The sequence below is a fragment of the Panthera uncia genome, chromosome B1 (assembly GCF_023721935.1).
Source record: "Panthera uncia isolate 11264 chromosome B1, Puncia_PCG_1.0, whole genome shotgun sequence".
Taxonomy (NCBI): domain Eukaryota; kingdom Metazoa; phylum Chordata; class Mammalia; order Carnivora; family Felidae; genus Panthera; species Panthera uncia.
Window position 1 is genome coordinate 4,128,926 of NC_064811.1, and position 15,246 is coordinate 4,144,171.

At 55.5% G+C, this 15,246-nt stretch overlaps 1 protein-coding gene across 5 annotated transcripts in view; it reads right to left on the minus strand.

Moving 5' to 3' along the window:
• Positions 1-12,962, minus strand: part of TBC1D14 (TBC1 domain family member 14) — a 105,965-nt gene extending 93,003 nt beyond the window's left edge. For 3 of the 5 annotated variants that reach the window (XM_049630265.1, XM_049630266.1, XM_049630264.1), the window contains exons 1-2: positions 12,895-12,961; positions 772-1,510 (exon numbers count right to left, since the gene is read on the minus strand). In XM_049630265.1, coding sequence (XP_049486222.1) covers positions 772-1,493 — 722 coding nt within the window. In that variant the 5' untranslated portion in view covers positions 1,494-1,510; positions 12,895-12,961. Of the gene's footprint in view, positions 1-771; positions 1,511-12,425; positions 12,578-12,894 lie in introns of those variants that run through there. The other 2 variants (XM_049630268.1, XM_049630269.1) reach the window with 2 other exon arrangements.
• Between the last annotated feature and the right edge of the window lie 2,284 nt (positions 12,963-15,246).

Sequence of the window (15,246 nt, forward strand, 5' to 3'; positions counted from 1 at the left end):
ACGGCGTGGGGGTTCACAGCGGCTGTGTGACAGACTGACGTGTCCCCGCCCACCGCCCCCGGCCCGTGAGCCCTCCCCAAAGTCATCACCTGTCACCACTTCCATGGTCCTACTACTCCCGTCTTACCTGCCGAGAGCAGAGCGGGGGACATACACGCTTGCTGAACAAAACCACGAGAGCACAGGTGAGAGGCAGGTCCTCTGCGAGCCGTGCCCCCAGGGCCCCAGCGGCCCCGGCTTGGCGCCTGCGTGGCCTGGTCCTCACGCAAGTGGGAGAGCGGCGGCTGTGGGGCCGTGAGAGCACACACCCCGGCAGCAGGGCCTGGGCCACAGCACGGACGCCACAGCACAGCCATGCGGGGCACGGGGGCCGGAGGTGGAAACGTGGGTTATTAATGCCCAGACCACCCAGGTTGGCACGCTGTGCTTGGCCCAAGAGGCTCAAGTTATTAGCATAAAAGGCCCTTCAGGAGACAAGGTTGGTTTGGTGGCACCGGCCCCTTGTGGATCACCCTCAGGCACAGCAGCAGGTCAGAGGCCGGGAAGGGACAACAAACTGTGCGAGTGCGCCAGGGAGGGACACAGAAGTGACAGCGGTGAGGACTCAGACGGCAGAATCACCAACACAGCTCCACAGGACCCTGGGCCACCGGGAAAAGACGCGATGGCCTGCGTGACACAGGGCCTGCTCAGCAAGGCAGGAAACCCCCGTTTTCGATGAGGACATGTGGCTGGCCTGGTCACCTAACCCCTGCACAAAGATAGTGTTACCTGGTAAAGAAGTTACTAAACGGTCCCAGTATTTTCGATTTACTCCCATCCTCCGTTCCATCGACACAGTCCTGCCGGCGCAGCTCCCGGGTTTCCTTGGCGGAGCTCAAGGTGACGTCAGTGAACTGAGGGTCGTCATCATTCTCCAGGGTCACGATGGCACTGGAGCTGCTCGTGACCACAAGGTCCAAGATGTCCTCATTGCTGATGGAAAGCGTGGCTGACAGCTCCGTGCCGAGGCTGGACACGCTGCAAACGGAGACATCGTCGCTGCGGTTCAGGGCCTTGGAGGCGGGGCTGTAGAGCTCGGCCGCGTCATAGCCCGTCCGGGGGAACGTGGACGACTTCCGCACGCCCCGCTCCCACTCGGCACTGCCGGGAGCCGGTGGCGTGTAGGACGGCAGCGGGCACGCGCTCTGGCAGGCTCGCTCAGGGACGGTCCCCGACTCAGACGGCTTCCTCTTCACGTGGGCCACACTGCAGGGGACAGGTTCCGGGTTACCGATCTCTAGGGTGGGAATGCCCGAGTCCACGGACTTAAGGCTGTGCTGATCTTCTAAAGGCCCAAGCTTCAGCTTGGGCCCGTACTCTGGCAACGAGAGGGATCTGGGTGCCTTGAGATTCAAGTGTTGTAGATTCTGAATATGATTTCCTGGCCGACCGTCCAGAATGCCCATCAAGGCTATGCCATTTGTAGAGGTGGAGAGGTTTCCATCAGTCATCTTGGTCCAAGGAGAAACTAGAAAAAAAAAAAAAAAATACAAAAATGGAAAGTAAGATCGTGGCTATAAAAGCCTAAGACACCACTCTGCTAGTGCACAGCTCAAATGTTCTGATGCCCTTTTTACAGAGGAATCCTTGAAAAAGTCCCACGTACTCGAGTTTTCATTTGGGACCAGAAGCTAGAATTTTAGCATATGTTACCACAATATAAAATGATAGGGCAATAACCTAAAGGCTACATACGTCTAAGGTAAAATTACTTAAACAATCCCCTTCCTCATGATCACCAACACCACACCGGTCACATGTCTGACCCCCAGGACAACACTGGGGGCATGAGGACCAGGCCAGGCAGGGAGAGAGGGTTGTTTTTCACGTTTTGTTTTGTTTAACGATAAACAGAATACCTCCATCAAAAATACGTGAATTCATGGGACACCTGGGTGGCTCAGTCGGTTGAGCATCTGACTCTCGGTTTCGGCTCAGGTCACGATCTCCTGGTTTGTGAGCCTGCCCTATGTCGAGCTCTGCGCTGGGAGGACAGAGTATGCTTGGGCTTCTCTCTCTCCCCGCCCCTCCCTGCTCTCTCTCTCCCTCTCTCTCCCTCTCTCTCAAACATTCAAAAAAAAAAAAAAAAGTACATGAATTTGTAACCCATATGTAAGTCAAGTTCTACTTATTCTGAGACAGCATAAAAATCAAGATGTTGCCATCAAGACAGGAACCAAGATAAAGCAGGTATGCTGTGTACGGTAAGATGACCCCAAGCACACCCAAGTCGGCCGCGGCCCCCATGATGCTGTGGTCGCCTTACTTGCGTCTGCAAGGCAGCGTATATCACCCCCATGACCATGGAGGAAACCAAGGCTCCAAGGGTAATAAACGGGTTCGAGATCATAGTGTTGGTTGGTGGCAGAGCTTGGACTGACCTCAAAACGGGCCAAACCTAGTGGATGAAAAGCCTAGTGTGGGGTTGTCAAAACCCAGGTAGGAGGCTGCTTCGGGGAAGACACAATCAATACAGGAAAAACAGACCACGGACCCACAATAGAGATTTGAGTGACAAGAGTCAAAGCTGTTGGTGACACACACCCCTGCCTACAGCGCTCTGGCCTAAGGCTGGGGTGGGAATGACGGGGTGGCAGGTGCACAGGCCTGGACAGCACAGCCCCTGGGAGACTGAGAACCCAGGTGGAGGTGATGCGACCTTCTACTGACCTTTAGAATGTCACAACTAACTGGGGCGCCTGGGTGGCTCAGTCGGGTACGCATCTGACTTCGGTTCAGGTCATGATCTCACGGTGTGTTGAGTTGGAGCCCCTCATTGGGCTCAGTGCTGTCAACGTAGACCTCACCTCGGACCTTCTGTCTCCCTCTCTCTGCCCTTCTCCCACTCATGCTCTCTCTCCCTCTCTCTCAAAAATAAATTTTAAAAATAAAATAAATAAAATGTCAAAACTAAAGAACCTTGATGGGGTTACTGAAATCTGATCCATGGCATAAGACAACATAAAGAATGGTACTTTCTTGGGTTCCAATGGGACTCTTCCTGGGCTCTAACCCCAGCTGCGCTGGACTGCCTGGGCAGAATTAAGAAAAGTAGCAGGAGAAAAGCATTCCAAAGGCACTCTCTTGGCAACGGCCGTCATCAAAGAGGCAGCGGTGGAAGGTTCTGAAGCATGGCGGCAACAACGGTAACCACCCCCTTTTGGGGGTCACCGGGCCTTCCTAGAGCCCTTCAGGAAGCCTGGCCCCTTCACCACGTCAACACAGCAAAAGCAAATTCACTAGAAGCGAACCAGAGGGCGGGGGTGATCTCCCTCCCTCCCAGAAATCGAAGGAACCAGCCAGACTGTGCAGCACTGGAGCCAAAATAGAAACGTGAAGGAATGAATCAAAATGCAGAATTCAAAAATAGACTGAACTATGTATAAAAACTTGAAATATGACCGAGTGAGTAAGGATTATTTAATCATGATGTTGTACTGATCAATTATCAATTTTTCTTAGAAGGCAGAACCACACCGCACTGCACCAAAACAAAAATACCAAATTAGACTCTAATGCAAATATAAAACTACGAACGTGTCACCTGAAGCGCTTCTCTAACCTGCAGCGCAAAAACTCGGTTTATTCTCCGAAAGAATCTGGCATCACCTCGGCACACGTGAACACAGTTTCGGTGTCTCACGGTGCCCGCCGCCCTCGGTTTCCTGGGCTGGAGCCTCCACTCCGCGTCCCCAGCCCCGAGCTCCTCCAGGCAAAGCCACAGCAAACTCTGAGACCCTGAGACCCTGCTCTAGGAAAGTGCCCGAACTCAACCCCTCTCTGTAGCAACAGGATTCACAACAGCGAGACACAGAGAGACTCACAGGTACCCGGACTGGAGAATTGTACGCTTTTTGTTTTTTAATCAAAAGGAAAATACGGTAAGAAACATTTTTAGCACGTAGTTAAGAGCTAACGTCTGGCAATGTCAAAAGTTCCTAGAATTATCAAAACACCATGAATACTCTGACAGGTCAGACTGGCAAAAAGCCAGCAACACAAGAGGAAATCTTCACCGTGAGCGGAGCCGAAAGCCTGGTGACCCGGCCAGCTGGAAGGAAATTCTGGCCCTGCCACTTACCACGGGGAGAAGCTGAACCTTCCTGGTGCCCGGCAGTTAAATGGGGCAACAGCACGAAACTCACGGCCGCTCTGAGGATAAATGAAATGAAGCATGTCGTTTATGGGCACGTGGGCACGCCCCACGTCTGACCACAGCAGGTGCCCAGTAAATGCGAATTTCCTCTCCTTCAGCCACATAAAGAGCTGAGTGCCTGCAAAAACTGTGTTCAGACTGAGCTTTCGACACTAAAACAGGAACACAAAACAAGCGTGTTCAGTGAAGACTAGGACCCCTGCTCCGAATCGCCCAGGTGAAAGCATGCGGAAGGTGAACGAAGCAGGTCTGGCAGAGCCCTGGGGGCCAGGACAGCGGGACGAGGGCCTCTTCTGAGGAGAAAACGAATGACCTTTGAAGGCTCCACTGCTACCAAGTCCAACTTAAGTTCCTTAAGCCTCACAAACAAGGTGGCAGCCTTCAGGGAAATAAACCGAAGAGCAAGAACGAACTTCCATTGGCAACACGCTCTTAAACCAAACCCCGCAAGGGCCACGGCCACCTGTCCTCAAGCCCTTCCGCCTGGGGCCACCAGTACAATGAAGCCAGAAGCCGCGGCCCAGAGCACCTGCCTTCCGAGGCTGCGCAAACAAAGCGCCCGCTTCTCAGAGAGGCTACAGGGTGGACTCTGGAAGCCTGCCAGGAGGCCAGCTGCAGATGCCGGCCTCCAAGTCACACGTTCTCTAAAGACAGGATCAGCCTGAATTCCCCGAGCCCATCCTTGCCAGCCTCCGCAGCCTCGTGCCGTCACCCTCGCGCCTCTCAAAACCCAGCCGCGCGGCCCCACTGCCCGGATGCTCTCCCCAGCTTGGCCACGGGCGCCCCTGGGGATCTGGTACGTATGCCGCAAGGAGACCCAGCCCACCTGCGAGACCACCTCCTCTGAGAAGCCTTCCCCCACTCCCCCCGGGAAGCTGCGGATCCCCCTTCCTCTTGGGCTCTTTTGGGCCACACCCCTCACACAACTGTATTTACAGCTGTTCCCACGTCTCTCTGCTGTTTCTAGGCTTCGGGCAGGTACAGCGCTAAGCTAACAGGTTCCAGATGCCACTACCTGGCAGGGACTGAGGATTCAAAAATCCATTTGCGGAGTTAATCATTATTAACAACGATGTCCTAAGAGGGCAGGTTTCAGGGACAGTCCATCCAGGAAACCTCTGCTGAGAGCTGGGCTACGCTTCAAGAACATGGTGAGCAGCGGAGGTCACAAGAGGAGGAAGAAAATCCCCGCCGTCAAGTCCAGGCATCGTGTGCGGACAAGAGACACAGCAAGCGAGTGACGAGGAGTGACGATGGGCTACCGCGCCACCCGGTGAGCACCAGCGGGCGCACGATGGTTCGGAAAGTAAGAGACTTCCTCCCTCTGCACTTGCTTCCCAGAGCCTCAGACAAAACCCCTCGCCCGCAGCAGCGGCCGTGGCAGCAGGCTCCCTCCCCGCTTCTTCCGGGCCCAGGCGGCCAGCCACAGGCACGCGATACACGGTTAATGATGACCAGCCATCATCACCTCCCAGACCTGGAAAAACACACAAGACGTCAAGTGCAGACATGAGGAAGGCTTTTATCCCAGGCAACAAGACCACCTGCATTTTATTCACCAGTCACAAAACTGAGTTCTGTAGCGAGCAAAGAGGGAAGGGGCCCGAGACATTCGAATGCCCTTCTCCCCACGGGGGTAGGTCTGCAACACAAGTCAGGAAGCAGACGGCAGTGACTCTGAATGAGGTTCTGGAACACAATTCCATCTTGAACAGAAGTTTAATTTTCTTCTCTTTACTGCATATATATATTTTTTAAAGTAGGCTCCATGCCCAAAGTGGGGACTGAACTCACGACCCTGAGATCCAAGGTTGCTCTCTCTACTGACTGAGCCAGCCAAGCTCCTCTAATTTTCTTCTCTTTAAAAAGCGGTGGTGGGGCACCCAGGTGGCTCAGTCAGTTGAGCGTCCGACTTCAGCTCAGGTCATGATCTCACAGTTCGTGGGTTCAAGCCTCCCCGTCAGGCTCTGTGCTGACAGCTCGGAGCCTGGAGCCTCCTTTGGATTCTGTGTCTCCCTCTCTCTCTGCTCCCCTGCCACTCACTCTCTGTCTGTCTGTCTCTCTCTCTCTCTCTCAAAACTAAATAAATGTTAAAAAAAATTAAAAAAAAAAAAAAAAAAAAAGCAGAGGCACAAAGTCTTGACCAAGTCTTCGTCAATAAGCAGTTTACAAGGCCAAACCCAAATGACTCAGTTACATCCCCGGCAGAAACACCTCCACTCGTCAGTGGCCTGGGGCAGAAATAACGCTGCCCACCCACTCGGAGGCGCCCTCCTGTCCACAGGCCTTTGCTCGCCGCCGCCCTCCCTGTCCCAGCTCCTCCCTGGATGCTGCTTTCTCACACCCCGTCAGCACCCGGGACACTTCTGCTCTCCCTGACCCTCCAAGGAGGGCACACCTGCCCTCAGTGCCGGATGTCCCATCAGCCCTGCTCCACCACTGAGTTCCATATCCTTAAATCTTTTTTTTAATTTTTTTTTTTCAACGTTTATTTATTTTTGGGACAGAGAGAGACAGAGCATGAACGGGGGAGGGACAGAGAGAGAGGGAGACACACAGAATCGGAAACAGGCTCCAGGCTCTGAGCCATCAGCCCAGAGCCTGACGCGGGGCTCGAACTCACGGACCGCGAGATCGTGACCTGGCTGAAGTCGGACGCTTAACCAACTGCGCCACCCAGGCGCCCCAAATCTTTTTTTTTTCCATAGAGCACGAGTGGGGGACGGGGCAGAGGGAGAATCCCAAGCAGCCTCCTCGCTCAGTTGGGCGGGGGCTGGAGTGGGGGGCGACTCAATCCCCCGACCTGAGCTAAAGTCAAGAGTCAGATGCCCAACCGACCGAGCCGCCAAGGGGCCCCTCCGTACCCTTAATCTTGAGAGGAGACAGGTTCTGGCTCCTTTCCGTCAACCATGGCCTGGGGATACACCTGTCACAGGGTCAAAGTTTCAAGAGGGCAGGACCAGGTCTACAGCACCCAACACCCCCAGAGCATCACTAAAACTTCAACTTAATGAGTACCAGCTTCTGTTCCAAGCTCCTAACATCACCATTCTGTTTTCATAGCCCTCATAGCCCTACGTGCTACGTATTACGCCCCCCTTGTACAGAGGAGGAAACTGAGGCCCGTGGCTCACCCAAGAGCTCCACTTTTATGTGGCAGCAGCTGGGGCCTGAACCCAAATCTGTGACTCCCAGGCCCCTCGGTCTGCTTTGCTACTTACACAGCTCTAACGCAGACGTCAGGAACCTCCCCAAATCCTCATCCCTCCCGTGAAAGAGCAGACTGCCTTCTGCCGTTTCCCAGATGGGAACGAAGCCAGGCTTGAGCCGCGGCTGGGTAGGCGAGGCCCTACCTGAGTCTTCTCTTTCCAACACCCACGTCATTCTGTACAAGTCGCCTCCGGGTCCTTCATGCTTCCTGGGGAGAAGTCTGGTGAGACCGCCAGCCTCCTGGTAGGACTGGTGCACGCACACACACACACACACACACACACACACACACACCTACCTGCCAAGCTTTCACCTTGACTCTGGAGGACAGGACCAGTCAGGAGAAACAGGCTAGTTAAGCCTCTGAAGTGAGGTCCCCTTTTTTTTTTTTTAAGTAATCTCTACACCCAACGTGGGGTTCAAACTCTCGACACTGAGATTAAGAGTCACGCTCCTCCGACTGAGCCAGCCAGGCACCCCCGAAAGGAGGTTCTGACACCAAGGAGAACCCCCTGATCTAGGTGGTATCTCCCATGTAAATGAGCCTGCTTTGTACAGGGCTCCACAAACACCAACCACTGTGAGTCCCTTTCTCTCTTTAATGTCATGGCTTACACAGAAAGGACCCTGGAAAGAAAGGCACAGGATGTTCTGGAACTCAGGTTCCTTGGCATTAACAATTAACATGAGCCGCCTCTGCCCACCAAGTGTGCTTTAGATGTTAGGCGCAGTGTTCAGAGTTCACACCCGCAATCTTTGTAACCTCCTCAGCAACCCCGAGAGTTCAAGGTACCCTCACCGCCAGCTCACACACGAGGAGACAAGGCACAAGGGGCGCGTGTCACGAAGCAGCTGTGCGAGGGCCGGCCTGGATACGACTCTAAGCCTTCCTCTTCCTGCTGCCGCGCAAGCAGCCTACGACGGTGGGTTAATTTGCACGATGCAGAATGGGAGAGTCAACCACAAAAGTAAGTTGGTTTTTACGTGGGTTATTCTTCAGGATAAAAATAACCCTAAGACAGACTTTCCTGAGAGCTCAATATACTCCTCTGGAAGGTGAATGGCCACTGGCAGGTGCCTGGAACTTCACACCCTTGTTTAAGTAAGTTTTGGTCCATCAGCAAACCAGGTAGAAACTGGGGGTAAACTGTTGAGGGTCCCCAAAGGCTCCTTCACAACCCTAAGGAAAAGACATTTACCTTTCACTGCCCAAAAGTAGTTGTATTTAAAAGGCATAGGTGGGACATTGTAACTTAAGGACTTTCACTGCACGGGCAGTGGGGGCCGGGGTGCCCCCACTTCCCTAAAGTATTTCAGTTACACAGAGTGGTTTACCAAAGTGACTCATCGTCAGTACCTATAAAGTGACTGATGGGCAACTGACAGATTAGGAAGATACTCAGACCACGTAATCAAACCAGTGCAACTTATAATCTTGATTGCTGGTAAGAGAAACCATTCATTGAACACTCACCATGCACCAAACACGCTAGGTGCTATCGCACGCTCTAATCATCGCAAGCCTGCCAAGCACACTGAAGAAACTATGAGATTCAGAAAGGGTGAGTACATCACGTAAGGTCACACAGCAACAGGAACCGGATGCAAACCAGGTCTGACATCAAAGCCCACACAGGACTTGCTGGAACGTTTAAAGATTCAGACCCTAAACTTTGTGACAATCGATACGCTACAGGTTGAACAATTTTTACACTTCTCTGTAGGTCAGACTGCAAGAAAAAGGTTTTTTTTTAAAAAAATGAGGGGCGCCTGGGTGGCTCAGTCGGTTAAGTGTCTGACTTCGGCTCAGGTCGTGATCTCGCGGTTCGTGAGTTCAAGCCCCACGTCGGGCTCTGTGCTGACAGCTCAGAGCCTGGAGCCTGTTTCAGATTCTGTGTCTCCCTCTCTCTCTCTGACCCTCCCCCGTTCATGCTCTGTCTCCCTCTGTCTCAAAAATAAATAAACATTGGGGCGCCTGGGTGGCTCAGTCGGTTAAGCGGCCAACTTTGGCTCAGGTCACGATCTCGCGGTTCGTGAATTCGAGCCCCGTTGTCGGGCTCTGTGCTGACAGCTCGGAGCCTGGAGCCTGCTTCAGATTCTGTGTCTCCCTCTCTCTGACCCTCCCCAGTTCATGCTGTCTCTCCCTGTCTCAAAAATAAATAAACGTTAAAAAAAAAAATGAAATACACAAGAGGGCAAAATAATGCCGGTTCTGGAGGCAGACTGCGCAGGTTCAAATCCTGGCTCCCCCGCTTACAAGTTGTGTGACCTTGGAATAGTTTAACTTCCCTGCACCCCAATTTCCAGTAGTACAACGGGAGCAATAATAGACCGTATCTCCTTAGGCAATGGGCCAGATTGGGCAAGCAATCTACATAAAGCCTTTAGAATCAAGCCTGGCATGGGCTGAACCTCAGATGTTGCATGGTGTTACTTCTTCCTGGGTACTAGACGGGGCCAGTCGGCTTAGGCCTGCTATTTAAGTAACTTATTTGCATAAAGCCCAGACTCGGCCACTTTGTGTCTCCAAGCCTCACTGTATAGTTCCTTCCTGTCACTAATATCTCACACCTGCTCTGTGGCACTAAGCTCTGGGCCTCCACTTCCCATTTGTAAAATGAGGCGATTAGCCCAGCTTATCTTCTGGCTTGGCAATCGAGAATTCTTAACAATTCAGGCCCTAGAAACTTCATAACCGCCCTGAAACATCGACAGATAACACACTCTCATTTTCCTAAAATCTTCTTTTCGTGTTACTTGTAAATACCTATTTTGATGGCACATCTTCTCCAAGGTCTCAAAGCTCTGTGACCACCCACAATATGCTGGGCAGGTGTCCCCTGTGTTGAGGCTGGGGACACGATGATCAGGAGCTTTGACCGACAGGGGAGACATATTCTGAAACAAGCTGCCCTGATAAGCAGGTCCTCAGCGTCAGCGAGAACTTCAACAGAACACAAGCGAGGGGACGCGCAGGCACGAAAGACAGGCCTTCACACACTGGACAGAGGGGAGGAGGGCAGTGGGGTGGAGGGGTGGAGGGGCGGAGGGGTGGAGAGGAATGGCAGGGTCAACAGAAGCCAGGTGGGGCAGCACTGAGGCTAAATGTGCGAGGGTGGGCCGAAGGCAGATTTTGAAAACTCAGTTTCACAAGCACGAAGCAAAGTGCTCAGCAGGAACCTGCTGGGACCGTGGAGGACACCAAGGCCCAGTGACCCGGCCACGTACTTCACTTCTTTAATGTTTCCCAAAGGATGTATTCACTCAATAACCCTGAGCCCCAAGTACATGCCAGGTGCTCATTAGGGTTGGGGATCAGCTGGAGCCCACAATCCAAAGGGGTCAAATATATACAACTGGGGGCGCCTGGGGGGCTCAGTCGGTTGAGTGTCCAACTTTGGCTCAGGTCATGATCTCACGGTTCGTGAGTTCGAGCCCCGCGTCGGGCTCTGTGCTGACAGCTCGGAGCCTGGAGCCTGCTTCGGATTCTGTCTCCCTCTCTCTCTGCCCCTCCCCCCTCATGCTCTGTCTCTCTCTCTCTCTCTCTCTGTCAAAAATAAATAAGCATTTATATATATATATATATATATACACACACACACACACACACACACACACACACACACAACTAAGCCTGGGGAGGAGGGGCGGGCAGGTGGTTAAGAAGTCGGGAAGAAGTCATATGCAAACCTGAGACATGGGTTGGTACTGGCCAGATAAACTGGGCAAGGGGCAGCGTTCCAGAACTCCTCTAAGGACCAGCCCTTTGCAAGGAGTAGCAAAGCACTTAACAGTGTGCCCATGCAACCCTTCTATAAAAGAAGCCAAGACAACGAGGTGCCAACATCCTGCTGGTAGGGTCCCAACACGCCAGCCTCAACTAGCCTCAGTAAATAAAGTGAAGTCGATGCGCAGGAGCCTCCTGCACAGAGAACTTTCCAAAGCAAAGCTTTCAATTCCGTCCTGGAGAAAATGGTGCTGTGCAATTTTAAGACGAAAAGCGGGGGCGGGGGATGGTTCTGGCCAGGTAAGGCTCTGGCCACTAAAATGCGCACCGCCCAGCCTGGGGTCTGAGGCCTGGGGTCTGCGGGGGGCCAGTCCTCCCGCTTCCTGCGGAAGCTAACTCCTCAAGGCCTCACCCCTGCTTCTTCACCGCAGCTCCCCGCCCAGAAAGGGCCGCCTGCGGAGCGCCCCGAACGCCAGCTCCACACCAGCTCCGGCCCCTTCGGCCGGGAAGGGGCCCGGGGCTCGGGGTCTCCCGCACACAAGGAGTCTGTGGCCCAGGAAAGGGGGTCTCTGAGGCCGAAGGAGTTCCTGGACAGGGACGGGGGTCTGAGGATGAGGGGGTTCCGCGGTCTAGCGACAGCAGGTCCGAAAAAGAAGAAGGTCGGGAGCTCCGTCCCAGGAGCTGGGGGGAGGGGGGGACCCCCAGACGCCAGTGGCCCCCAGGTGGAGGGGCCCCGGGTTTCGGTGGTTCCCGAAGTGGAGGGGGCACAGGGGTCGGGGACCCCGAAGTGGAGGGGGACCCGGGGTTAGGAGGCCCCGAGGTGGAGAGGGTCCCGAAGTGGAGGGGTCTCCCGGGGGTCGATGGCCCCCGATGGTGCACAGGGTCCTGGGGGTCGGGGGTCAGGGACCCGCAAGGTGGAGGGGTCCCTGCAGGGCTGCATGCGCGCGCCAAGCCAGCTCCCCTCTGGCCCGGGGAGCCCCGCGCTTCTGAAGGACAAAACTTTTCGTCAAGTTCCGGAAAAGGAGCGTGTCGCGCGCGCGTCTCTCGGAGAGGCTGACGAGCCGGGAGCCGCCGGGCCCCGCAATGTCGCCCGGGCCCCACGCTCTCCCCCGGTGCGGGGGGCGGCGGCGGCCAGGCGGCAAGGGGGCCGCCGGTGCAGGACCCGAACCCGCGCGCCCGGGCCCGGCCCGCCTCCCGCTCTCGCCGACGCAGCAGCAGGTGGCAGCAGCCCCGCGCGTCCCGTCCCCCACCCTCCCGCGCGGCGCGGCCCCCACCGTAGGCCCTCAGTACCGGAGTTAGCGCGGCTCCGACGCCATCTCCGGGGCCCGCGGGCCCGCAGCCCAGGACCCCCGGGACCCGCTACTTGTGCGGCGAGGACGCTGGGCGCGCGGCAGGCTGTGGGCCGGGCAGGCAGGTGCGCGCGAGCTGCCCGGGGCCAACAGCGGCGCGCGCCCTCGCCCCGCCCCCTGATCCGCTCCGCCCCCTGATCCGCTCCGCCCCGCGAGCCCTCGCCCCGCCCCCTGCCGGCCGCCGCCGCTCTTCCGCCCGGCTGCCGCCCCCCCGCCGCGCCGGCGCCGCTCCTCGAGCTCGACGCTCGCCCAGCTGCCACTCCTCGGCTGCTCGCCCGCCCCCTGCGGGCCCCGGAGCGGCGTCGCCGACCCTTTTCTCTCCCGAGGGCCCAGCGGAGCCTCGAGGGGAGGCCCGAGAGGATCTTCGTGTCCGCACAGCGCCGGTGGACACCCGCCAGGGGCCTCCGTACCTGGTCGGCTCCACCCGCGGCCATCTTGGAAGTGGGAAGCGGCCGGGAGGGGGAAGGGGCGCGAGCGGGCAGGGACCAGGCCTGAGGAGCCGAGCGGCGGAGCGCATCGATGGGCTCCCCTGCCCTGGGGCAGGTGTGCGAGGCGGGCGGATCCAGGCCAGGCCCCGTCATCCAGGCCTGGCCTTAGTCTCTCGGTCTGTTAAAGGGGCTCTTCTGGTAGTTCTCCTTTGTCGAGCTGTGACACGGTACTTAGCGCCGTTGTTCCCAGACTTGGCTGCACCTTAGTATCGCCTGAGGATTTTGAAAATTCCGACGCCCGTGCCGCGCCCCACGCCGATTAAATCACAGTCTCCAGAGGCAAGATAGTTTGGGAACCGCTGGCCTGGCGTGTATGTGCGTTATTTGGCATCAGCATTGCAGAAACTCCAGAGACAGGGTCTGTGATCATACAGAGTGGGAGAGGAGGTCGCAGGCCGCAGGTCCCAGGAGGGACAGGCAGGGAGAGAGGTCAGAAGCCAGATGCTGGGCCCAGACAGCCTTCCAGGACCATGCAAAGCCCTGAATGAGAAGGCTCTCCTTAGCTGGTTAACTGATCCTAGCTCGTCCCCCTTCCAGAATCTAGGCTCCTGGGGCCAAAGCGGGCTTATCCTGTGTACTGCTAGATTCCCTGGGCCTGGCACATAGTTGGGGCACTTAAATATTTGTTGAATTGTTATATTCTGGGGACATGGAGAGCAGAAGACAGACTTAAGTGGCTGGGACCCGGGAGCCCTGAGGGCTGTCACTGGCAGAATTACCAGAGCGGAAACCTCAGGCGATCAGCTAAATCTAAAGGAGGATTTGAACTGGCAGAGGGTCAAGGACAGGAAGGGTAATCTCTCCTTCACGGAAAGCATCTGGAAGCCTGCATTGGAGGATTACTTTGCCCGGAGCTGTGGTCATTAGTGTTGGCCAAGGAACCCCTAGCTTGTTTCTCCTGCCTGCGTGCTAGGTCTAAAAACTCAGCAACTGTTAGTTACAATGGCAGGAGGGGCCTCTTACAGTGCTTGGTGCATAATAGAAGTTTTACAAATGCCTACATTTCTGGGTGGTATTAAGGAAAAATAATGCCAGGTCTCCTTCAAACCCCAACATGCCTTCCCCAGCTTATTAAAGAAACAACAAAAAAAAAACCCTCTAACAGGAAAGTACAGACTTGCTTCTGACCTGACTTAATTAGCAATTTAATAAACAGGATTAATGTCTGCTTTTACAGTGTTCCTTGCAACTCCCCAAATCCCTTCCAGTCCTCATTCTGAGTCTTAGGGTTTTAAAACCCCACAATGACTAGGAACCATTGTTCTGAATCCAGAACCAAAAAAATTTATGACCCACAGACTTGCCTCTGGCGCCCTCTGTCTGCCTTTTCCTCACCATTTCCCCCATCCTGCTGCCCACCCCCAGCTCCCTGCCCAAGCCCAGAGTCCCTCCCTGGCCCCCCTCCCCCCCCAGTCATTGACACCCTCAGGGAGTCTAACAAAATTAAAAGTACAAAGAACTAGATAAGCTGTGTGGGCGTCCGCACTCCTCCCGGAACCCTAGCATCTCCCAGCCCCCATCTGTGATGCGGACACAATTATGTAGGGTGTCCCACCTCTGCCGCCTCACTGCTGACTGCCTTGGTGAAGCCATCCAGGCTCCCCCGTGCAGACTGGACCCCGGAATTTCCCAGAATGATGCTCACTACAGTGGTTCCCGGGAGGGCCGCAAAGCCATTGCAGAGGAGCGAGCGGTGGCCGTCAGCTCCCTCCGCTCAGTTCCAGGCCTGGGACTGGCCGACCCCTCCCTGGCTGTGCCCAGAAGCCTTCCCGCCCACCCCAGCTTTCCCCACCTACAAGGCTCACGGCACCTTCACCACGCAAGTTGTGTGAGGGTTAGAGACAAAGGAAATGGCCGTGACGGCTAAATGTAAAAAATTGTCTGGCTTTGTCAGTTTCTGGCATGTTTGAGGAGCTCTTGGCACCTCCCCAGTAATATAATGCGCAGAAAGTGTGTTGGTCAAAGGTGGGGGGAGGGGTGCTGGGAGTCCTCAGAGACACCCCCCCCCCCCATGGAAGGTCATCTTCAAGCCTTGACCTCTGAGCCTCCCTGGCAGGGAGGCTTCCTAAGCAGGAGCAGGTGTCTGATACCCATGGAAACCACCCCTATACCAGCCCCATGCTGGGCTCTGGCCACACCAGAGCCACTGACCTCCCACAGTTCCTGCCCTCACGATCCCCAGTCTCAAGGGGCGGATAGACAGGTCACCTCCCAATTCAGCCCCATCTCCTTGTGGGGAACATGGTTAACCGACCAGATGCAGACCCCAGAGGG